At 45.8% G+C, this 25,764-nt stretch overlaps 4 protein-coding genes across 8 annotated transcripts in view; all 4 read right to left on the minus strand.

Annotated features, from left to right (window-relative positions):
- LOC311033145 (BAR/IMD domain-containing adapter protein 2-like) overlaps positions 1-7,608 on the minus strand; it is a 41,963-nt gene extending 34,355 nt beyond the window's left edge. For all 4 annotated transcript variants that reach the window (XM_084040373.1, XM_084040372.1, XM_084040375.1 and 1 more), the window contains exon 1: positions 7,344-7,608. In XM_084040373.1, coding sequence (XP_083896499.1) covers positions 7,344-7,418 — 75 coding nt within the window. In that variant the 5' untranslated portion in view covers positions 7,419-7,608. The remainder of the gene's footprint in view (positions 1-7,343) is intronic.
- Positions 7,609-10,178: 2,570 nt separating this feature from the next.
- Positions 10,179-14,937, minus strand: LOC311033177 (charged multivesicular body protein 6-like). The gene is made up of 8 exons (XM_084040421.1): positions 14,709-14,937; positions 14,135-14,244; positions 13,211-13,298; positions 13,031-13,117; positions 12,877-12,942; positions 12,710-12,790; positions 12,518-12,590; positions 10,179-12,322 (listed from the first exon to the last, which is right to left on the minus strand). The coding sequence occupies exons 1-8, from the start codon at positions 14,769-14,771 to the stop codon at positions 12,279-12,281; spliced, it is 612 nt and encodes a 203-aa protein (XP_083896547.1). The 5' UTR covers positions 14,772-14,937; the 3' UTR covers positions 10,179-12,278.
- Positions 14,938-16,509: 1,572 nt separating this feature from the next.
- LOC311033151 (E3 ubiquitin/ISG15 ligase TRIM25-like) lies at positions 16,510-19,320 on the minus strand (the record flags this gene model as incomplete). Of its 2 annotated transcripts, XM_084040386.1 has the most annotated exons (4): positions 16,510-16,813; positions 16,890-16,976; positions 17,070-17,157; positions 17,963-19,320. In XM_084040386.1, the coding sequence occupies 4 exons, from the start codon at positions 19,318-19,320 to the stop codon at positions 16,718-16,720; spliced, it is 1,629 nt and encodes a 542-aa protein (XP_083896512.1). In that variant the 3' UTR covers positions 16,510-16,717. The 2 variants fall into 2 exon arrangements, 1 of the variants encoding a protein (XP_083896512.1); XR_014599241.1 differs by lacking the exon at positions 16,510-16,813 and having other exon boundaries at positions 16,930-16,976; positions 17,070-17,153; positions 17,959-19,320.
- A 3,163-nt stretch (positions 19,321-22,483) lies between these two features.
- Positions 22,484-24,811, minus strand: LOC311033158 (tripartite motif-containing protein 16-like). The gene has a single exon (XM_084040396.1). The coding sequence runs from the start codon at positions 24,794-24,796 to the stop codon at positions 23,135-23,137; it is 1,662 nt and encodes a 553-aa protein (XP_083896522.1). The 5' UTR covers positions 24,797-24,811; the 3' UTR covers positions 22,484-23,134.
- Between the last annotated feature and the right edge of the window lie 953 nt (positions 24,812-25,764).

A 25,764-nucleotide genomic window follows, 5' to 3' on the forward strand; every position in this document is an offset into this window, starting at 1 on the left:
AGTAGAGACCTGGCAACCCCAGGAGAGTAGAGAGCTGGCAACCCCAGGAGAGAAGATACCTGGCAACCCCAGGAGAGAAAATACCTGCCAACCCCAGGAGAGTAGAGACCTGGCAACCCCAGAAGAGAAGATACCTGGCAACCCCAGGAGAGTAGAGGTCTGGCAACCCCAGAAGAGAAGATACCTGGCAACCCCAGGAGAGTAGAGGCCTGGCAACCCCAGGAGAGTAGAGACCTGGCTACCAGGAGAGTAGAGACCTGGCAACCCCAGGAGAATATAGACTTGGCAACCCCAGTGAGGAGGAGGGACAGGGGCAGACCAGCTGGAGACAAAGACATGTCAAATAACTGAGGCTGTTTTGGACCTAAAAGAAAAACAAAGATGGCTGCAATATAAAAGCAGGTCCATTTAATCAGAGTCAACAGGTTGAGTCGATATCAGGGAAGTTCACCTTTTGTTCCCTGCTGGATAGACGTGTGTGTGTGTGTGTGTGTGTGTGTGTGACCCGCTTGGGATATGAAGGTCACACAGATTACACACACACACACACAGGAAAAAGTCTGTTTGCTCGAGGTGGTTGCCTTGGAAATGGCGAGGGGCTCGCGCTGCATCAGAGAACGTTTGGCCGCCACTCACAAGTCAAGGTGACCCTCCGTCATCGCGCTTCGCTGCGTTGGGCGACTACATGACAAACTTGGCAACACGCACTCATTCCTCACTGTAGTCAGGTGTCGGCTGGCGTCCAAACACTCATCAGTCACACACACACACACACACACACACACACACACACACACACACACACACACACACACACACACACACAGAACGTACCGCCGCCACGCCGCGAACATCACAGGTACACAGACAGACAGACAGACAGACAGACAGACAGGCCGAGTGTGTGTGTGTGTTTGTGTGCTCTGTTATCTTCCTCGACAAAGCCGTTTGTTTTCCACAGTTTTTATCAGAATCGACTCCTGATAAACACAGAGGCCGTTTTATTCTCATGAACTCTGGAAGAAACTTTCCAAACGGAATAAAGGGATTTGATTGGACGTCGCCCACGCCGTCACCTCCAGTGTGCTAGCCCCTCCTCCACGAACGCATTCATTAATATCACGTAGCCAGTACAACAAGCTGCAGTTAACAGGAGGAAGGCTCAGCTTTACCATTATTATTATTATTATTATTATTATTATTATTATTATTATTATTATTATTATTATTATTAATATTATTATGTATTTGATTATATTTAACCAGGATAAATTCCCTTGAGATCTGGAGCCTCATTAACAAGGTGCTGCTGGCCAAGATGGCAGCGTTAAAGTTTCTCACAAGCATCACATCAAAACACAACAACACTCAAACTGTTAAAAAAGATGAGATGAGCAAATATCCGTATGTTCGAATCCTTCACCTCACCTGCTGTTTATTACAGAAAGCAACTCAGGAACCCACAAACATCAGCCTGGAAACTACCAGGATCATTGAGACAATATTGGTGGAGTTATCATGTAAACAGATTAGGAATATCGTATCTGGTGAGACGTATTCATGGTGGAAGGCCTCACTGAAACCACATCACGTCTTTGTAGCACCGCCGTGCAGAGGCTTTAACGTCTCGCACACTCAGCCGCCATTTTCCAGCCTTCACCTGTGCAATCTGATGAATCCCATACATGAAGTGTGCGACCCAAATGCATACCTGCACAGATGTACCGTGCACTCAGATAAGCCATTAGAGATCCCCGCTGCATTACATTATATATACATATATGTGTATGTATATACACACACACACACACACACACACATGCTGTCTATGTGGGGTCGGAGAGCTGATGTAATGTGTCCATTAGTGTTTGGCTGCCGCCCCTCATTATTCGGTTTCCCAGGAAATGGACGTTATTTGCTTCTGCTCCGTCAGCGTGACAATCATGGCGCTAAAGCTGCACCGCTTCGACGCCCTCGGGAGATGAAGAGTGTGTGTGTGTGTGTGTGTGTGTGTGTAAACTCCAATTTCCCTTTCAGAGGAGCCCTTATCTGCGTGGAGGCGAGCGGAGGCAGAGGGAGACGGGGAGGGAGGGGGCACTTCCGCCACCATATAAGGAAGTGCTGGAATTCCCCCCCGTGACAGGGCAACCCATCTTTATTCGCCTCATGTTCGGCTCGTACCACAGAGAAGCTGGAGGGGTGGTGGGCGAGATGGAGCAAGGAGGGAGGGAGGGAGTCTCCACAGCCGCCGCCGCGTGAGCTGAGCTGATCATCATCATCATCGCCGCCGAATGACGCATCACATCTCGTCTACACGCGTGCACGTGTGAGTTCACACGCCTCCATTCACAAAGAGCAGCGGACAGGAAGTCAAAACGTGACGAGGATCGCTTCATTATGGCGGTGATGGCGATGCCAGGATATGCTGCAGAGCACACAGGGGAGTGTGTGTGTGTGTGTGTGTGTGTGTGCGTGTGTGTGTGTGTGTGTGTGTGTGTAGCATGAAAGCCGAGAGGCTGCAGCCTCTTACAGCATCGACGTAGCGATGCATTTCATCTCTTGTGAGTGAGCGACACCTCGTCACCTGTCTCACCTTCCAACCTCAAATCAGTCTGAGCGACACACACACACACACACACACACACACACACACACACACACACACACTGCAGCAGGACATTCCAGCTCTTTCTTGCCTTCAGAGTCAAATAAACAACGGTGGATGCAGACTCGTGTCTCTCTCTGTGGATGTTTCCTTTCATCCTCGGCCTCATCCTGCCAGCCTCCACCTCTCCTCCACCTCTCCTCCGATCTCCCTGTGGCTCCCGTTAGATAACTTACAGATGCTAAAAGGCAGCCGAGGCACCGAACACACACGGCAGATGCCGGCAGCCATGACAGCTGGGGGGGAAGTGGGCTCCATGCAGCCCGAGATGATGCTTCCTGGTCCCAAAGACAAATATTCTATTAATGTGTAAAGAATAACGCTAACTCATGCATTCTGTTACATTATGCATCTCTCTGAATAAAACACCAGCTAGATTCTCTGTGTGAACTCCACACACTGGTCGCTACTAAGATGACTTTAGATGACTTCACTTAGCTGTAAAGTTGACCTTGAATTATGAAGCTAACTTTGTTCACGTCGTCACGGCGATGCTCGCAAACGCCGATGCTGCCCCAACATCAGTACCAGAGCAGGAACAGAGCCTGCGGCGGGAGGAAGATCCATATTGAGTCACCGGCTGGAGACGCACACCAGTTACTATAACATGAAAAGGAACGCCGCCTCCCATGATGCCACCAAGATTATGAAAACAGTCAAAAAATAAAGCCCATCGCAGGTTTCCAGAGACGGAGATGACGTCTTCACAAATATATCGTTTTGACTTTTCTGATTAATTGATAATCAAAATTGTTCTGGATACAGGTTTCCTACACCCTTTCCAAAGTCAAATTCAAGCACTTTTCAAGCATTTCAATGTGCGTTTTCATGCTTTTCCAGCACCTTCAAGCTGTGGTAAACTACATATTTGTATCAATACAATCCTCAGTATTTAGTCTACTTATGATTGCACTTGTTCATCACATTAAATAAGATGTTATTGTCCTATAAACAACCAACATGATGTTTTGAAACCACAAATGAAAGGAAAACTAATTCCACTAACATATAGACAGATTATAATCATTTAATCATGCACTATTTTGATAATCTGTTAATCATCAAGTCATTTTTCATGCAAACATGTCAGAACATGTTGTTTTCAGTCCATCAAATATGGAGATCTTCGTTTCTCTTCATTTTCAAGCACTTTATTCTAAATCCAAGCACTTTCAAAGCCTTCAAAATTCAAGTGTTTTCAAGGAATTCCAGCACCCGTTCGAACCCTGTAGATAAGTCAATAACACACAGATTTGATGAAACTTTATGTATTTGATCTGCTGAATGAACCAAACACCCGTCTAATTTCACACAGCATCATAGACTGTTAATTAATATCAACCAGTGTGTTGGAATAGACCAATTATCATTTTTCATCTTTCAATGGATTCATATCATATGGCGACGTCGTGATAAACATAAGTACGAAAGTACAAACTAACAAACAAATTTGAATTCAATGAGAAAATGCTTATTTTTCATGCGTTTTTTACGTCGACTGTTAAATTACAAGATTCAATTACAAGAAATCATGCTATGTGGAGATATGTGGCCTCATCGTATTGCCTGGTTCTACTGGGGGAACACACACACACACACACACACACACACAAACACAGTACAAAGAAAGCACCAAATGAATGGATTGACGAGCTGATCTCTGCAGCGATCCACTCCCGGCATCAAAGCCCCGACACTCGAGCTGCGTTCAACAGAACGCCGCCTGCAGCGCCATCAGGATTACAGCGCCCGGCTGAACACGCTGCTGAACAAACACACAGATGGTGCTTGTTCAGCAAACCACAACAACCCGGGGAAACACTTCACCACCGACCGAAATACAGCCGTGAACTTCTTCTATGTGGCCTAATGTGTGACAGATAGACAGGACGGACAAACACACACATGCAGTCGTGAGACACTGCCCACACACACACACACACACACTCAGAGACACACACACACATACACACAAACACACACACACACACACACGTGCCAGTGTGAGTCATCTAAAAGTCACATGCAGCAGGTCTTGATTTCAGCAGCAGAGCGGTGAAGTTTGAGGCGTTCTCCTTCTATTGTGCTGACGGATCAACAAACACAACCTCACTCTGCTGGTCACCGTCCACCACCGGGGAGGGATCACACCTCACTCTGCAGGTCACCGTCCACCACCATGGAGGGATCACACCTCACTCTGCAGGTCACCGTCCACCACCATGTAGGGATCACACCTCACTCTGCAGGTCACCGTCCACCACCATGTAGGGATCACACCTCACTCTACAGGTCACCGTCCACCACCATGGAGGGATCACACCTCACTCTGCAGGTCACCGTCCACCACCATGGAGGGATCACACCTCACTCTGCAGGTCACCGTCCACCACCATGGAGGGATCACACCTCACTCTGCAGGTCACCGTCCACCACCGGGGAGGGATCACACCTCACTCTGCAGGTCACCATCCACCACCATGGAGGGATCACACCTCACTCTGCAGGTCACCATCCATGGCGGTGGTGACGAACCCTTGTGGTTGACGCCTGACTGATGACCAGAACATGCGTCCTCTACGTTGATGGACTGTCCATCATCACCATGTATTCTGATGCAGGTTAATGCAGTTCAAACATGTTATCTAGGCTGAGCGGTGTGATGCACTCTGGGTATTTTCTGCTCCACTGTGAGATAATTGTCTGTAATCGATGTTCCTGATCCCCATCTGGATCCTGCAGGATTTAAAGGTCTGACATTTGCCGGCTCCACCTCATACTGGAGGTCTAAGGGGAGCTGGCCCCCTCTGGGCCGTGTCAGCTTCCGCCCCTCTAACTAATTAACTAAGACCTGTTGGTTTCACCGCCGCAGCACCGACCGCCGGCCGTCGTCGACCTCCTCCAATCAGCTCCCAGCTGGGGGTCAGGCTGGCAGCGGCGCTCTGCTGACTCCTTAATGATGCATCCTGCTGACGGCAGGAAGAAAAACCCCGCCGCTGCATTCCTTCTTCAGGACGCCATTTTCACACTCGACCCCCGGCGTTCTCTCGCTAAGACGCAGCAACTAATGATCACGCTGCTTTTTGATTTATTGATGAGTCCATCTTTTAGTTTCCTGTAAACCTTTTAGTCTAGAAAACGCCATCACGTCTTCCTCATCTCATAACGATACAGAGCAGTGAGTCTTCACATAATCACACGAGTCACTTCATCTATGATCCAATCATCATTATCTGCTGCTAATCGACTCATCACTTTAACGTTCATACAGAACCCACCTCCTCCTAGACCACCCACGCTTTTTTTTCACCCTCGTTCCAATGGGACGCCAATCGGGATGGTGGGCGGGTCCAACCCACAAGACCAGCGTTTGAGACCCAAAGTGAACTTAACTGTTACTTAAAGCCTGTATTTAAGTGGTTTTCTGGCCTGAAGCCAACGCCCTGCAGGGACACGGAATGATGCGTTTGTTTTAAAGTTTGGATAATTTATTTTCTGAACACGAATCGACGCATTTCAATTCTGTGACTTTTCCACAAACTGCCCTGTTGAAACCACAGCAGCACCCAACCACATTAATGCAGATTATATTCCTCCTCCTCCTCCTCCTCCTCCTCTGCGTGGTTTCTCTCCAACTCCGGCAATTAACAACCCGAACCTTAGAAAACCCTCGTTATTGCGTTTTCAAGTAAAACCAGTGTGTTTTTTGTGTTTTCATGCTCCTCCGCTTTTCCCCGGCGGCCTAAATTCTCAAGTGACACCTTGAAATATGAACTGTCACTGACCTGATGTCCTCGAACGCATCTTTGGCTCAGTAAGCACCAACATCAACACCTGTCCCTGTTCTCAGAGCCCTCAGTGGGAGGGGGAGAAAACCCTCGTTGTGGTTCTGCTGCAGGAGAGAAGCCACACTGGAGAGTCAGACCAGCGGATCTGCTGAAGAGGAGGAATAACAACGAAGGAGCTGAACATTTGTTGTTTCAGCGAGTGCAGGGGGGTCCGACATTCCACCCCTGAAGGACCTCCGATGTGGTTCCACTCGTGGTTCCTCTCCTCCAACCGGCTCTACATCCTGAACCCAACGTCTCACATTTGGGTTTCCAGGGAACTTCAGCTTTTCTATATCACATTCCATCAAAGTGACATTTCCTTCTGAAGGCATCAACCAATCAACAACACAAACATCTCCATAAAGTCCTCACAGAGAATAAAGACCCCACATTGAGATTCTGACACACTTTGGGGATCCCGGACCTCCATAAATCCCTGTTCTGGTCCAGCTGCTTCCAACTACATGTACATGACTCACCAACACCTTTATGTTGCACGAAGCTCGGATGTTTTACTGCTGCTAGAACCAACCAGACCCACTGATCCCGAGCCTGTCACCTCTGTTTGCTGTTTGTCAAACTGAGAAAGCGACTGAACAATGAGTCGGTTAACCGTTAAGGACCGAACAGACACACTGATCTCTGCAGAAGAAATCACCAATAGCCTAAACACGTTTTCTTGTTGTTTAACTGTTATCACTAAATTACCAGAGGAGACATTAAGACATAAAGACGTGGGACATGAAGACATAAGTCCGAGTTGCGCATCCCCCGGTGCAGCAGGTGTCCCTCCGCGGCGGGAGGACGCGCGCTCGGCGGCGCGCAGAGCCCCGGGTAGCCGGTCTCACCTTGTAGACATTCTCCGTGATACGGTGCACCTCGTCGGTCCGGGACATCCTTGTCGGCTTGCCGGTCACAACCATAGACCGAGATTTCCCTTCAGGTGACTTGCTTTTCCCGACCTGTGACGGAGGAGATGATGACGATTATGATGACACAGCTGTTCTCGTGCGCCGGTGACGGAGAGACGAGCTCGTGCTGGCCGCGGGATCCCGGCTTATATAGGAGCCGTCCTCGCTGCGCCCACACCGGCTCCCCACGCAGCCAGTCAGTCGGAGCCTCTCGGCTGGAGCGCAGAGGCGGACTCGCTCCAAGAGGGGCGGTGCTGCGTTCATGGGCGCTGGGAAACCGGGCACGCGGCGCAGGAATGTAAAGCTGCGGATTAAACGGTGGGATAACATGATTTGATTTAGGAAGAAACAGTGAAACAATAGGGGCTTCTAATAGCCCCACCTGTTATAAAACCAACAACAACATAGGACTATAAAAAGAAAATAAAGGCATGGCATCATTTCACAGTAAAAATAAATAGTTGCCACAGGTGTGCTGTGTGGTGAGGCCCCCAACATCTGGGGCCCCAGGACCAGATTAAGATCCCAATGATGTCCATAACTTGTGCTTCAGCGGTGTTTCCGATCACATTTTCTATAAAAAAAAAGTTTTTACAGAAATACAATGAACACTGCATTAAGGCTGGAGCTGGAGGGGGCAGTAAGAAAAGCTGCAGGCCGGGGCCCGTTGGTCAGCCAGGCTGAGGGTCTGCAGCTTTTCTTTCCTACTGTTCATCTTAAGCTGCAGATGTTTGGTCTCTTCATGGAACATGATTAGACCCTGTTGATATGTCCTACTTTAGATGGATGAGGTTTCTTTTAATTAGACACCATTTTACAGACTGTATTTGTATTTAATGGAGATTTAATTTGTATTCAGGTTCAGCTCTCTGATGCACCCTGTCATATATTCAGTTATTGCATATTCTTTAAGGACAGGACTATTTTTCTGGGCGGGACGTATTTAATGATAATTTATCACTAGTTTTTTAAAATAATGTCATGAAAGTATCAGCTGTTTCTTCTCCTCCTGCCGCTCTTCTGTCTGCTTCTCGTTTTTATTATCACCAGAAATCAACCCTAACAAGCAAACGCATGTTGCAAATGTGACGCTGGAGTTTACGGTGAGTCCATGAACGCACCCCAGCATTTTAAAAAGGCCTCGTCTCCTCCGCTGTGTCACGCGCCGCCCACGCGGCCGCCTCTGCTCCATCCATTCAGAGGACCTGAGCATCTCCATGCAGTGTTGATGCAGCATCACATCTGTATCATCACATCTGTATCATCACATCTGCACTGTTATTATCTTTGATAATAAAGAGGCGTTGATGGACATCATTTAATCGTGAACATGTGTTTACCCTGCTGCCTGTTGGAGTGGCCCCTCTCCTGGTTGGTGTGGCCCCTGGTCGGTGTGGCCCCTGGTTGGCTTGGTGGGGAACCCCACACATCCTTGGCGTTCCGATCTGAAGCCTTTTGAATGAGAAGTGGGTTAAAAGGAGGCGAGCAGGTAACAGGAGCCCGGTGTGAACGGAGCGACACTGAAAGGAGATGCGTTCACGTTGCTGGAGGGTAAATAAAGTCAAACCTTTTACAAGCAGACTGGTTGTGGTTTGTTTGTCTGATTAAAGCAGACAGTTGGAGGGAATCAATGTTTGATCTTTACCGGAGCTAACAGCAGCTCCCTCTGTCAGCGGGGCCCATCGATCCGTCCCCTCTGTGGCTCTTCAGTCCTCACCGCTAGTTTCTACAATCGAACGCCGGTTCTCCATCACGATTACTGACTCCAGGTCTGATTACACACAAACCCATGGAGATAATAGAGCTCAAGCAATGAAGCAGAGCCGGAGACTCGAAACTCAAAATCTTTACAAAATAAATAAAACAACAAACAGCCAAAAACCATGAACATAAAATTATTTGATGCAATAAAATGACTTGGTCCTGGTTAATTAAAAATAACAATAGAACAAACTTGAAAGGAAACTTTGCTCACGAAGACTCAACCTGATCTTCAGCTCGTCTGCATGCTGAGCTGTTGCAAAGGGCCCCTGGGTGACACGCCCACACCGCCGCCACCCTGAGTTAGTCGCAGCAACGCCCCACTTGGTGTGAATGAAACCTGCAAGTCTTGCTGCAGCCAGACATAAAACCACAACACCACCTGGGCTCCCCCGACTTAAAGGGCCAGCGTGTAGCATTTAGGGTGATCCAATCACAGAGCCGGGGGCGGCCATGTTTCTACGGTAGCCCAGAAGGGACGAACCGAACGCCGGCTCCAGGTCGGGACTGCAGTCCCCCTTCATGCTGGGAAGCGGGAGAAGTTTCAGTTGGGTCGCAATGTGCAACTTCAGCACTTAATCCTCCACACCGGCCCTTTAAGAGAAGAAATACATCAGTGTCATGGGAACGCTCAGGAATGGGAGACCTGAAAGACTTTTATCTATGAACACGTGGACTTGTTCTTTAAATGAACAGCGGAGGTGTCGTCAGGTAGGCGATCCTCCACACACACACACACACACCTACTCAAAGCATCCATTCAGCAGCGTTTGACCTCTCCTCCACGACCGTCCTACTCATCATCGTCCGTGATTCATCTGCGCGGCGCTCTGACATTCAGGCTCCTGTCTGTGCGTCGCCCACTCAGCACCCACACAGCAGCACCCACCCAGCACCCATGGGCTCGTGGTGCAGTCGGCTGTCCATTAAAAACAAGAGGCTAAATCAGTGAGTTCATGGAATAAAAACACTTCCAAGGCTGAAGATGAGAACATTCAACACTCTTTTATTTTGAAAAGCTCCATCTGAAGGTTTTTGTTCAGTAAAAACTAACGAGTAAGATCAGTTTCTAGGGGGGACATAAATCCTAGAAATAGAGGGTTTTCTCGTCCAAATCTAATCTTCATGTGGAAATAAAGACATTACAGATGGACAAGAGTATGTGGACAATCATAACACCCTCTTTCTTGAAGCGGGCTGCTTCAGTGATGTCCAACACTGACGACGCCTGGAGGTCTGGCTCAGCTGGTGATCCGGTTCTGTGCAGACCAGTGAGTACCCAGACTTGTGAGGATTTGACACTGTCTAATGAATGTTGAAACAAGTCACCTGACAGTTTCAGAAAGTATTTGCCGCCGCCTTGTGTTCAACCGTGGGAACTGCAGCTCGGCAACAGAGTATGACAATTAAAAAAACACTTTTATTCTAAAAATGAGAGAGAGAGAGAAAGAGAGGTTTAAGACCACCAGTTTGATGCTGTGGTGATGAAACGGCGCCTGCAGCCCAAGCAAATTAGTCATCAGCGTTTTTTGAGATTAACTGATTTACAGATTATAGTTGGACAGATCTTCAAAGATACACACGTTAAAGCCGTTCAGATGTAGGCCATCTTTCTGTGTGTGATGTAATGCAGATCTACGACAGCGACTCTGGGCCTGCAGGTTTGTCTGGGCTTCACAGGTAAACCCAGACCACATGGTGAACCCACAGACCACATGATGAGCCCTTTAATCCACAAGGGGAGCAGAGTGAAAAGGGGTCGAACTGAAGGAATATTCTGTAAAAACAGATGCTAATTTGTAAAAAGTTCCAGTTTGGCATTTGGAAATAACTCGTAACGAGTAGCCCGCGGGGAAGATGAATCAGACATGGCTTCACGTGTCCGTCACACCCTTAAAGAGCCTGTTCACTGTGATTAAAGCAGTTTAACGGTCTGGCAATGCAGGTAGTTCTGATTTCATTTGTTCATCTTCAGGTTCATACTTGTATTCTGAGTAGAATCATGTCTACATGCTTTAAAGTTTGCAAAAACAAACTGTGAGAAACACATTATTTTAGCGCCTGTCTCTTTAAGGCCCCCCTCCAAAATGAAACACCTGCTCTGATTGGTTTGTGAGACAATATGGGTCAAACACAGGACTTTCACCCAGGAGACGTGGGTTTGTGTCCCGTGTGAGTCCCAAAGTAGGTTAGTTCAAGTCGCAGGTAGAGACACTCAGAGGGGGGCGGTGTCTTCCACGGCCTGGTTGAGTCACGTTTTCAGGTGTAACTATTCATTAGTTACCCAGATGTATGAACAATAACATAATTATGTAATAACTTTGCAGTTAAAAATAATGTCAGTGTTTATTTGAGGGTTTTTTTATTATGAAAAAAAAGTTCTCCAGCTAGTCTGACAACTAACCGTCTTCTGACCAATGAAAGCAGAGAAATGAGGCACCGTCATGACACCAAAAAACACTAAATATACAGTTTGTTTCTCAAAAAAGATCTGTGATTTTATGATGTATAAGGCAAATAAAAACAGTTGGATGTTTCTTCTTTTCTTTGGCAGAATGACCCAATAAAAAGGTTTTTCAAAAAAGTTAATTTTCAATTCATGGAGTGTAAAGTCTGGTTCTCTATTTAGAGAGACCGAAACATGAGCAGATAAAACTATGTGAAACAATTCATGTCTTGGAGTCATTTGGGTGAATCGACCCTTTAAAGACTAAGAGATCATGTGATGAATTATTAACACATTCATGCATTAGAGTTGAGTCGATGTATGTAAAGTGATTTCGTGGTGAAACTAAGTTTAGGCACAATTATCTGATCTCACAGGTTTTCATGGTTTAAATCAGCGCTTCTCCAGAGGACCAAGGACCGGTCCTGGTGGACCAGTCCAGGTCCAAGAGGACCACGGACCAGACCCAGAGGAGCAGTCCCAGAGGACGGGTGGCGGTGGGCGTGCAGCAGCCGAGGACCAACAGCGGCTGGGTGATATGACGGAGGAAGCCCAGTGTCTGAGAGAGAGCTGCTGTCTTCTTCTTCTTCTTCTTCGTCTCTGAGTCCTGGACTGAGGGAGTGGAGGAGATCCAGCAGGTCAGCTGATGGAGCTCTGTCACGTTGCTAGGCGGCGAGCATCTCTCGCTTCTGTCTGGGACGACCCGCCTCTGAGACAAAGACAGATTCAGTTTTAGCAGCTGAGGCAAACATGCAACAAACCCGAACCTCATATTCAGGTCCATCATCTGCTCATCATTACCTATAAACTCATTTATTACAGATAAATAAATAAATAAACATGCACACTGAGATCACATGTTGTACAGCTAATCAGCAGAAAGTGGAAGTGTGAGAGAACCAACCACGCTTCTTCTCAAGGGCCTCGGGGACGTCTGGAAGTTCTTCTTCGGGAACGTCGGGAAGCTCGACGTCTCCCTGAGAGGAAACAGAACGGAGACAAAAAGAAGACACAGCTCTTGGTTTCTACTTCAAATACGCCGATGAATGAGGGAATAAAACCGGATCCTCGTAGACCAGGAAGTAAACAAACCCACCTGAGTTATGGCCTCCAGCTCGGCCAAAACGGCATCTTCATCTTCTTGTGTTAAAGAGCCGGCGAGCATCTCGTCGATTTGCTGCGGAGACACAAGGAGAGGTTTAGAAACTGATGAACCATGAACCTAAAGAAATCCATCTCCCAGGATTCCTGACATCTACGTACCCTTTGGTACTCAATGGCGTCTTGGCTTTCATCCATAATCCGCTCGACTTCTTCAACAGACATCACCTAAAACAAAGACAACAAGTGTGCATTAGTTAGTGGCTCATTTTCTTCTTAAAAAAAAAACATGCCGGCGACTCTTTCCATCGCCTACCTCGTGCATCTTCTTCAGACATTCATTTCCAACTTTCAACCCTTGAATGACTTTGGCTTCAATCTGGGCGAACTCCAGGTCTTGAACCTAAAAAACACACACCAGACAAAAAAGCGAGGAAGTGTTAGTTTCGCCTCAGTGGTGCTGGAGCACGCCGTGCATCGGTTTCAAACCCCTCACCATGCGCTCCAGGTTCCCTATCTGGTTGTCAGTCTTCTCCAGAAGCTGGTCCTGGTAGCGCTTCTTCTTCAGCAGGACGAGAGCTTTCCTGTTGGAACCCAGAAGACGGGAAACGTGAGTCAGAACAACAAGCTGTTCATTCACAGTAACGTTAGAATAAGACGCTTAAATACAATAATATAGAAGAAACTTCTGAGTTCACTTGTTTTAATGTCTGGCTGCTTGTTTACCTCAGTGGCCGGGGTGGAGCTAGCCGCTAATATCAAGTTAGAGTCTCATTCTGGCATACGCCGACCTCAATAACAAGCTCACTCTCTTTTTACTTCCTGCACAATGATCACATGTTCCCTCAGCTGCTTCCCATTGGTCAACAGTTATTTAGCTCTGATTGGACTTTGTAACCAGGAAGCGGTGAGTTAAACAAGCTACGCTCAACGTTGGTTTACAATCCACTATTCAACGTAGGGAAGAAGACACTGGGCAGAGAACAAGCTCCCAACACTCCCAGTATGAATATGAAGAAGACGTACTGGGAGAAGTTAAACAGAGTGAGTCGTATCACTACGAGCCTGAAACTACACAAGGCAGAGGTGTAACTTTCAGCCAATCGTTGACCTCCTTCACACTTTGGCTCCACCCCTCTAAGCAGTCAAACACGACAGAGCCAAGAAAACCATATATTAACCGTTATTACGCTTGGAAAAATAGTTCCTCATAAGAACATGAGTTTGAGCTAGGAGGATGTAAATGACGAGGTGAATTAACTAAACCTGACAAACATTTTCAGGAATATCCAGGAACGTTTATTGGATCTGGACAAAATGTCAAAAAGAAAACTATCTCACAATATCTTTGGTGAACATGGTGGAGGTTTCTGTGAAGCAGGTGGATTTATTAACACTAGTCTGATCCGTCTATACTCACTCTTTCTTGCCATTCTTCAGCAGCTGCTTGGCTAGAAGTCTCTCCTTCTCCAGCTGCAGGTTGATCCTCTTCTGATACTGTCTCAGCTTATCTCTCTGCTGCTTCAGTTGCTGCAACGGAGAGCTTATTTATTAATATATAATAACATAGATATATACACATAGACACACACACACACACACACACACATAGAGATGCATATAGATACACAAACCTAGTGTCTTTCAAACTCGTTTAAGTCATAATGAAGCTTTCAGCGTCATGAAAGTGAAGCTCGTTAAATCTCTACAGTAGCTGCTATCTGAACATCTGCAGTCAAACAGACATCTGGTCAAACTGCAACGCACAGTGTGTTTTATTAAACAGTGAGTAGCTGAAGTTTGGTTAACTTCTGAGTATTAGCTTCACTGTGGTGATGACGCTGTCTCGTATGAACTAAGCGAAGTTGTTAAATTACCACATTGGTTAAAAGCAGTTTAATAAAACTCCAGTTATGGCACAGAACGGAAGCTAATGTAATCAGTGTAGCTAACTCGCTAGCTAGCTAGCTAGCTAACTAGCTGTTGACACTCACCAGAACCGCCTTGTCTTGTTCCGTCACTCGGCTGTGTTTCTTCTTTCCGAACAGATTTCCCATTCTGACGCAGCATCCCCGCTTCGGCTCGCTACCAGGAACGGAGACGGGAAACCAAACTGTTTCGAACTTGTAAGAGGCGGACTAGTGAAGCTTCTCCTCCATTATTTCGTGCAGTCATCTGTTGTTGTGGTGTCCACACCCACATCAGGAAGTACGGTGGCTGGGAGGGGACTTACATGGGATTAGCGAGATCTGTAGGCTTTCTGTAGTTCTTCTTCTTGGCAAAAAACTATTTGGTGCATTACCGCCACGAACTGATGTGGATCAGAATATCTAATATGTACAATATTCAAAAATCAATAAAATAAAATAACAATGGCTAACTGTAGTTTGCGACCACGTTCACATTTATTTATATGTGTTATGCGTGTTATGCGTGTTATGCGTGTTGTGCCTATGCCTATATCTGTGAAAATCAGAATCTTTTAATAATCCCTCTGGATGTTATACAGCTCACAGGAGTCAGGAAGGAAAGAAAGAAAGAAAGAGTTAAAGTATAAAATAAAACCACCAAATATGTAATGTATGAACACAATGTTTGTATAGAAAGACACTATGAAGTATAGTAGTGTATCTGCCGCTGAGGTGGAAGTATCATAGAATATAGTGCATATTATTATTATTGCACATACGTAATTCCGACAGTGAAACTGTACTGGATTATACAGTTCTGCTCATAAATTTACATACCCTGGCAGAATTTGTGAAATATTGACCGTTTGTTGTAAAATATGGCTGATCATTATTTTTTTTGGTGGTCATGTGAAGCCATTTATTATCACATATTTGTGTGTGGCAATTTTAAATCGTAATGATAACTGAAATCACTGAATGTTTGGCCTGATCATATACACACACAGGTTTAAATGTCTATTAAGGGTTTTATACCGGTGTTTTGTGTGATTGTTACTAGAGTCTATGTATAAATATTCAATGTGTTGTTTAGCTCTTGTGAGAGAGCCCTGCACATTTCATCCAGGGCTGCGAGAAAAACTGAATTTTATAAACCAGAAGAAGGATATGAAAATATATCCAAAAATTTAAAATGCTGATCAGTAGTGTTCAAACTCTAAAAAAAGAAAACACAAGTAACTTCAGCTGAAACACAGGCTTCTCTGCACAAAAGGCTGTTTCAAGACACACAATAAGGAGGGAATTTAACAAAAATTGTAGAATTTTCAAGCTGTGTACCATTCTGGAAAGAAAACATAAGCAAAACAGTTATTTTATTTTTAATAGATTCAAATAGAGGAGAGAAGGAGGCGGAGAGGAGAAGGACGGGAGGAGGGGAGGAGGAGGACAAGAGGAGGAGGAGGAGGAAAAAAAGAAGGAGGTGAAGTCATTCAACTCTTAAATGACTTCTGTCTACTTGAGTTGACAGAACTCACCACTGCCTCCAATATTAACATAAAGTCCAGCATAGAGGGGCTCAGTGAACGTGGTCTGGACTCTGTGGAGGAGAGTCATGGTCTTAGAGACGCTGTAGAAGGACAGAATACCTGCTCTGTGATCCAGGAACACTCCTACTCTGGAGGACGGAGGACCTGAGACGGGAGTTTCAACTAAGTTGTATAAGAACGTATATCTGTTGTCGACACAATATAACGACCAGGATTTGTCATTGAATCCAAAGTCTCCTGTTCTACTGATACTCTTTTATGCGACTGCTACACCAACTTCACCACCTCCACCTCTAGTCTATTGAACATGTTTAAAAGTAACTGAGCAGTGTTTAATTACATTTTTGTATTCAGCATAAAATATTATGCAGGACTACTTTTTTTATAGAATAAATATGTTTTATTTTATATTTTTCACCTTTCAGAAGAATACAGATAGTCTCACTCGCATTATTGCATGTTTATTTAATGGATATAGAATTTTGGTTAAAAGTTACTGAATGGAATCGTGGTTTACAGAATCGAATCGAATCGTTAATAAAAAAATCATCCTTGGATGGAATCGCCAACTGCTGTATCTGAGACTGTGTCGTGGCCTTTATGTTCGTCCATAATCCGCTCGACTTCTTCAACAGGCATCACCTAAAACAAGAGTGCATTAGTAAGCGGTTCGTTTTCTTCTTAAAAAAACACGCCGACGACTCTTTCCATCGCCTACCTCGTGCATCTTCTTCAGACATTCATTTCCAACTTTCAACCCTTGAATGACTTTGGCTTCAATCTGGGCGAACTCCAGGTCTTGAACCTAAAAAACACACACCAGACAAAAAAGCGAGGAAGTGTTAGTTTCGCCTCAGTGGTGCTGGAGCACGCTGTGCATCGGTTTCAAACCCCTCACCATGCGCTCCAGGTTCCCTATCTGGTTGTCAGTCTTCTCCAGAAGCTGGTCCTGGTAGCGCTTCTTCTTCAGCAGGACGAGAGCCTTCCTGTTGGAACCCAGAAGACGGGAAACGTGAGTCAGAACAACAGGCCGTTCATTCACAGTAACGTTAGAATAAGACGCTTAAATACAATAATATAGAAGAAACTTCTGAGTTCACTTGTTTTAATGTCTGGCTGCTTGTTTACCTCAGTGGCCGGGGTGGAGCTAGCCGCTAATATCAAGTAAGAGTCTCATTCTGGCATACGCCGACCTCAATAACAAGCTCACTCTCTTTTTACTTCCTGCACAATGATCACATGTTCCCTCGGCTGCTTCCCATTGGTCAACAGTTATTTGGCTCTGATTGGACTTTGTAACCAGGAAGCGGTGAGTTAAACAAGCTACGCTCAACGTTGGTTTACAATCCACTATTCAACGTAGGGAAGAAGATACTGAGAACAAGCTCCCAACACTCCCAGTATGAATATGAGGAAGACGTACTGGGAGTCGTATAAGTACCAGCCTGAAATTACACAAGGCAGAGGTGTAACTTTCAGCCAATCGTTGACCTCCTTCACACTTTGGCTCCACCCCTCTAAGCAGTCAAACCCGACAGAGCCAAGAAAACCGTATATTAACCGTTATTACGCTTGGAAAAATAGTTCCTCATAAGAACATGAGTTTGAGTTAGTAGGAGGATTCAAACGACGAGGTGAATTAACTAAACCTGACAAACATTTCAGGAATATCCAGGAATGTTTACAAAATGTAAACAAAAAAACTATCTCACGATATCTTTGGTGAACATGGTGGAGGTTTCTATGAACCAGGTGGATTTATTAACACTTGTCTGGTCCGTCTATACTCACTCTTTCTTGCCATTCTTCAGCAGCCGCTTGGCTACAAGTCTATCCATCTCCAACTGCAGGTTGATCCTCTTCTGATACTGTCTCAGCTTATCTCTCTGCTGCTTCAGTTGCTGCAACTGAGAGGTTGACTGTTGAGTCATTAATGTTGCTTTTCTGTTCCCCTCAGATAATAACAGACGTTTGTCAGCTGTGTTTGGATTCGGTGTGATTTCATGTGAATATTTCAAGAATCCAGCTCTGGTCTTGGGTTCTGGTTGTGGCAGTGAAACATCCACTTCAGTCCCTGCCAGTGAGACGTTTGTCCATCTGTGTGTCAGAACTTCCTGTAGTCCATCTCTGACTTCTGACAGCGCCGCCGTCACGTCCTCAAAGTAGCGGCGAGGAGGACGGGCGTTGATGCTGGATGAGTGTGTGGACTCACTGAGTGGTGACAGTGACGGGTAGTCGTGTAGAAACTGGTTGTGATCCTCTGTGTGTGAGAGCTTCTCCAGCTCAGCGTCTCTCCTCTTCAGCTCACTGATCTCCTGCTGCAGCTTCTCCTGAAGCTCTCCGACTCGACTCACTTCAGTTTCCTGCTGGGATCTGACCTGCTGCTTCACGTCAGAGCGTCTTCTCTCCATGAGACGGATCAGCTCAGTGAACATCTCCTCACTGTCCTCCACTGCTTTATCAGCAGAGTGGTTGATGGCCTCCACCTCCTGGTGGAGCAGCTTCACATCTTTGTCTCTGTCCTGGATTCTCTGCTGGATGTTTAGTCGACTCCCCTCCAGCTCTCTCTGCCTCTCGGTCCTTTCTGCTGCAGCTGAGACTGTGTCGTGGCCTTTATGTTCGTCCACAGAGCAGAGATAACAGATAGACTGCTGATCAGTAAGGCAGAACATCTTCATCACCTCATCATGACGAGAGCACATGTTCTCCTGGAGCTTGTTGGAGGGCTCCACCAGCCGGTGTTTCTTAAATGCTGCTGATTCATGATGAGGCTGGAGGTGTTTCTCACAGTAAGAGGCCAGACACACCAGACAGGACTTGAGGGCTTTCCGTTTCCTCCCAGTGCAGGAATCACAGGCCACATCTTCAGGTCCAGCATAGCAGAGACCAGCAGGAGCAGCTTGGAGTCCAGTCTTCTTCAGCTCCTCCACCAGATCTGCCAACATGGTGTTTTTCAGCAGGACAGGCCTCTGTATGAAGGTCTGTCTACACTGAGGGCAGCTGTAGATCTCCTTCTCATCCCAGAAGCTTCCAATACACTTCATGCAGTAGTTGTGTCCACAGGAAGTAGTCACCGGATCCTTCAGTAGATCCAGACAGATGGAACAAGAGAAGGTTTCCCGGTCCAGCTGAACTCCTTTCTGCGCCATTTCACCTCTCAGCGACGACGACTGTCTGAGTTTCACTTAGTGAGAAGTGAAACTGGTCTGAGGTCTGATCTCAACAACACTGTGTGTGTGCAGTGAAGGTGGCCTGTCAGCTGCTGCACTTCACTGCCATCTTGGATACACCCGTCCACACACAGTAGATCTGAAGGGGAGGGAACAAGGAAGTGTGTGTGTGTGTGTGTGAGAGAGAGAGAGAGAGGGGGGGGGGGGGGGGGGGGAGCAGCACTTGGACGTTGTTCCATCAACATGTCACTTGTAAAATACGGGGGAGCAAAAAAAACTAGAAAATTCCCCCGCTGGAAATTTTGAAAGGGCCACGGGGGCTACTGCCGGAGTGTAAATACATTACGATGAGATTCTTCGAGATTTCAAACGAGACAGAGTTGTTTTAGAGGCAAATACAGAGACTGCTTGCTGAAAAACTGTCCCTGAAAGGAACGCGCATCAGCAGTTTTGCATGAATTTACCTCTAAAATGGCTCCGTCTCGTAACGTTACATTATTATCCCATAGCATGGTCAATGTGCAGGTCACAACTTGTCCACACTCTGTACTACCGAGTTCTACTGATGCTCAAGTACTGAGAACTACAAGGTACTATGTACTGACAAACTGTCACTCAAGTACTACCGAGTACTACCAAGTACTTCTGAGACTCAAGTACTGAGCACTACAAGGTACTACGTACTGCCAAACAGTTGAGTGCTTTGCACTCAACTGTTTGCCAGTACATGTCACTGAGCTCAGCTGTCACTCAAGTACTCTGTACTACCGAGTACTACTGAGGCTCAAGTACTGAGAACTACTAGGTACTATGTATTGTTTGAAAAAAATACATAGTACTTCAAAAAAACTCCCACTGACTGCTCCTGTCGGCAAATCAGAGCGCACCTGCTATCACTTCTGAGTGAGACAGAGAGAGATAGACAGATATGTGTCTCCATTTTAAAGTCCTTTCTGTCGTGTTCGGGTCAAATCTGACCGATTTCCTACTTTCATCAATCATAAATATTGTGCTTTACATTTTATTGTCTCAAGGCCTTATGATATCCTCCACACTAGGCATTTGAACATACAATTGATGATCACCACTTTCGTTGAATTTTGAGTGGTTAAATCAACTTTGTAACACCTGTGGTGTTCCCGGTCAAAAATGACCGCCATAGGAAATGAATGGGTGACCGTAGTTTGTGTTCATCCATCAGATAGTATACAACCACAAATCCACCATCACCACTACACACACACACACACACACACACACACACACACACACACACACACACACACTACACCCCACGTGAACCCCTTTCAGACTGAATAATTAGGTGTCTCCTCTTCTCACCTCTTTCCTGCGCTTATGTGCCTCTCCCCAACGTGAACCACACTTTTTGATACAAAATGTATCATATCTTCACACAGACCACCTATATAAAGCTTTATTTGTGTACTGCTGTCATTTTACTCTGAACACAATGAGCCTGATAAGACGATTTTCTGCCAGAGAGGCTCTTGACCTTTTTTTTTCAAACTGATGAAGAAGGTATTGAAGTTGAACCGGAAATAGAGGAGGATGTCTCAGAAATAGAAGACGACATCGATCCTGATTTTGACCCAGACCATTGTGAGACCGACCAGTCAACAGATGGTGAGGAAGAGGCACCTGAGGAAGAGGCGCCTGAGATGACATTCCAGTCCAAGGATGGTAACATGCTCTGGTATTCATCCACCCAGGACAGAGGAGGCAGAGCAAGAGTTTAGGATATTGTTAGGATGACGCCAGGGCCAACACGGAACGCAACATCTCATGTGGATGACATCAAGTCCAGCTTCCAACTTTTTACCAGAATTCATTATGGAAATTATACTGATGACAAACCTGGAGGGGAGGCGTGTGTTTGCAGACCAATGGAAAGCATTGAACCAGGTAGACCTCCAAGTATAGATGGGTCTGTTGATTTTAGCAGGAGTATATCGGTCCAACAATGAGGCTACAAAAAGTCTGTGGGATGCGGAGTCTGGGAGGCCTATATTCTGGTCAACTATGTCCAACAGTTTCATGTCCACTCACAAGTTATCTGATTTGATGACAGAACTTCACAACCTTTCCGACCTTGCCTACGTTTGCAAGGCACACTCCGACCTGATTGCAAAATGCCAATCCTGTGTGTGAAGACACACACACACACACACACACACACACACATGGATGATGTGTTCATGCTGATGTTCTGATGTTTTGTGAATTTGGTCTCTGTTTTGATTTTTTTTTTTTTTTACAATACACGCAAATTTTGGAATAATGTGTACAATTTCAATATTCACTGCAGTTATTCATGTAAACCAGTAGTCTGAGACATTGTTAACAGCTTAAAGGGGAGTAAAATAAAATTTGGTGATGATCAGTGTTTTTTGTGTTAATGTAAGAGCAGTTAAAACAGGCCGGTCAAATTTGACCGGGAACACTAAAGTAAGGGGGGAGAAACGAACACGACACAAAGGTTAAGTGGAGTTTCTAGGTGAAAGTATGCCTGAGCAGAAGATGTTTGACAAAAAAAACTACATTTCCCACTGACTGCTCCTTCCTGTCCACCAATCAGAGCACACCTGCTGTCAGTTCTCAAGATCAGAGCCCCAGAGTGCCGTCACCATAGCAACGGTCCTTGGAAAATCTTGGAATTACGCAGCGAAATCCAATCAAGACAGGAAACGATAACAACCTGGAACTAAAAAGTAGCTCCACCATTAACAGCTGCAACATTAAAAGTGAAACAAAAATGCATCTGTAATTATAATCCAGTAATATATGAAATGGGTTATTTTGTACTTTTAAGAATATTTTGATGCTGATACTTTTGCACTTTGAATGCATAACTTAGTATTTTACAGTGTAACACTTGTGTACATGTGTGAATACTTCTCCTACTACTGGTTTCCTTGTGTCAACTTCTATTTTTGTGCATTAATTTGTATTCATTATGTTCTTCTGAACCCATTGCCTTTTGCTTTTGCCCAACTTGTGAAATGTCACTCGTTTATTATCCATCATCAATCCACAAAGTGACCATGAGAACTGGGCGAGTCAGATCAGTATCTGGATATCAAAGAAAAAAGAGAGAGAAAACAATCATTTGGATTAACGTTTATTCATGAAAAGGTCATTAAGAGACCGCAGAGTTCATCAGTGTCCATCCAGACGTGGGGTGATACAGGAGGAAAATACAGCACACAGCTAAACCACAGTCTGTAAAAAATAAAATCAGTGCACAGATGATCTTACAAAGATTGCATAATATAAAGAGAGGTTATACAATTTCCCAGATTTCATCCAGGGCTGCAAGAAAAGCTGAATTTTATAAACCAGAAGAAGGATATGGAAATATATCCAAAGATTTAAAATGCTGATCAGTAGTGTTCAAACTCTGATAAAGAAGTGGAAATGAGTGGTTCTGATGATACCAAGCCACGGCCAGTTTGATTTCAGCCACAACTAATTGGTCGGGATGCAAAGAAAAAAACACAAGTAACTTCAGCTGAAATACAGGCTTCTCTGCACAAAAGGCTGTTTAAAGACACACAATAATGAGGGACTTGAACAAAAATGGTAGAATATTCCAGCTGTGTACCATTCTGGAAAGAAAACATCAGCAAAACAGTTATTTTATTTTTAATGGGATTCAAATAGAGGAGAGAAGGAGGAGGAGGGGAAGAAGGACAAGAGGAGGAGGAGGAGGAGGAGGGGAGGAGGGGAAGAAGAAGAAGGAGGTGAAATCATTCAACTCTTAAATGACTTCTGTCTAGTTGAGTTGACAGAACTCACCACTGCCTCCAAAATCCATACAAAGTCCAGCATAGAGGGGCTCAGTGAACGTGGTCTGGACTCTGTGGAGGAGAGTCATGGTCTTAGAGACGCTGTAGAAGGACAGAATACCTGCTCTGTGATCCAGGAACACTCCTACTCTGGAGGACCGAGGACCTGAGACGGGAGTTTCAACAAAGTTGTAGAAGAACGTATATCTGTTGTTGATACAATATAACGACCAGGATTTGTCATTCTGTCCAAATATACATTGATGCAAGTCTCCTGTTCTACTGATACTCTTGTATGCGACTGCTACACCAACTTCACCTCCTCTCCTCTCCACCTCCCAGTAACAACGGCCAGTCAGACTTTCTCTACTCAGGACCTGACAATCATCAGTGAATCTGTCTGGGTGACTAGAATAAGACTGGAATGGACTCCATGTTGCTTTTCTGTTCCCCTCAGATAATAACAGACGTGTGTTTGCTGTGTTTGGATCCAGTGTGATTTCACGTGAATATTTCAAGAATCCAGCTCTGGTCTTGGGTTCTGGTTGTGGCAGTGAAACATCCACTTCAGTCCCTGCCAGTGAGACGTTTGTCCATCTGTGTGTCAGAACTTCCTGTAGTCCATCTCTGACTTCTGACAGCGCCGCCGTCACGTCCTCAAAGTAGCGGCGAGGAGGACGGGCGTTGATGCTGGATGAGTGTGTGGACTCACTGAGTGGTGACAGTGACGGGTAGTCGTGTAGAAACTGGTTGTGATCCTCTGTGTGTGAGAGCTTCTCCAGCTCAGCGTCTCTCCTCTTCAGCTCACTGATCTCCTGCTGCAGCTTCTCCTGAAGCTCTCCGACTCGACTCACTTCAGTTTCCTGCTGGGATCTGACCTGCTGCTTCACGTCAGAGCGTCTTCTCTCCATGAGACGGATCAGCTCAGTGAACATCTCCTCACTGTCCTCCACTGCTTTATCAGCAGAGTGGTTGATGGCCTCCACCTCCTGGTGGAGCAGCTTCACATCTTTGTCTCTGTCCTGGATTCTCTGCTGGATGTTTAGTCGACTCCCCTCCAGCTCTCTCTGCCTCTCGGTCCTTTCTGCTGCAGCTGAGACTGTGTCGTGGCCTTTATGTTCGTCCACAGAGCAGAGATAACAGATAGACTGCTGATCAGTACGGCAGAACATCTTCATCACCTCATCGTGACGAGAGCACATGTTCTCCTGGAGGTTGTTGGAGGGCTCCACCAGCCGGTGTTTCTTAAACGCTGCTGATTCATGATGAGGCTGGAGGTGTTTCTCACAGTAAGAGGCCAGACACACCAGACAGGACTTGAGGGCTTTCAGTTTCCTCCCAGTGCAGAAATCACAGGCCACATCTTCAGGTCCAGCATAGCAGAGACCAGCAGGAGCAGCTTGGAGTCCAGTCTTCCTCAGCTCCTCCACCAGATCTGCCAACATGGTGTTTTTCAGCAGGACAGGCCTCGGTATGAAGGTCTGCCTACACTGAGGGCAGCTGTAGATCTCCTTCTCATCCCAGAAGCTTTCAATACACTTCATGCAGTAGTTGTGTCCACAGTGAAGAGCCACCGGATCCTTCAGTAGATCCAGACAGATGGAACAAGAGAAGGTTTCCCGGTCCAGCTGAACTCCTTTCTGCGCCATTTCACCTCTCAGCGACGACGACTGTCTGAGTTTCACTTAGTGAGAAGTGAAACTGGTCTGAGGTCTGATCTGAACAACACTGTGTGTGTGCAGTGAAGGTGGCCTGTCAGCTGCTGCACTTCACCGCCATGTTGGTTACACCCGTCCACACACAGTAGATCTGAAGGGGAGGGAACAAGGAAATGTGTGTGTGTGTGTGTGTGTGTGGTGTGTGTGTGAGAGAGAGAGAGAGAGAGAGAGAGAGAGAGATTTGATTTTTCAAATCATCTTTATTTTCGCTGTGTGAGTCATATCAGTTCACATCAGTGCAATGACATACATAAGAAATACAAGCAAAAATAAAATCTGAGCTAATAGATCAAACCAGCTGATCTGAGAACAAAAGTTCATTCTCCTGAACGGAGCACAGTACACCACCATGAGTCCATGTCATTTTAAAACGCTCTAGATCCTGCATTTCCCTGTAATAATTAAAGTCAATCAGGATCCTCGCTTTTATCATTCTGCTTAGCAGCAGAACAATGTCAGAGTCCACACTGTCCTCCACCTTCCTCTTCCTACTTACATATACCGCCATCTTTGATTGACCTAGAATAAAGTTCATCATCTGGCATTTGTCCTTTTGAGTCTTCTTGTAGCGAAAGCCAAGAATGAAGGTTCTAAGAGAAAAAACTTATCCTGTCTTTCTGAACAAACAACCCAACATTGAGAAGAGAGGAATAAGACGAGGACACTCTGCAAAACAGTGAAAGACAGTTTCTACTGCCACACAAAAAGGACAAATGTTTGGGACAGCAGAGTTCAGGATGGATATAAAAGCATTGACAGCTAGAATCCCGTGCAGGAGTCTCCACTGGAGGTCCGCCACCCTCTTGGAGAGTGGAGGTTTGTAGAGACTCCTCCATTCGGGACGGACCTCCTTGCCCAAGACCAGATGAGCTCTCCACGGTAGCTTCGGCTGGTGCTGC

The sequence above is a fragment of the Eutrigla gurnardus genome, assembly GCF_963514095.1.
Source record: "Eutrigla gurnardus genome assembly, chromosome: 22".
In the NCBI taxonomy this organism is placed as follows: domain Eukaryota; kingdom Metazoa; phylum Chordata; class Actinopteri; order Perciformes; family Triglidae; genus Eutrigla; species Eutrigla gurnardus.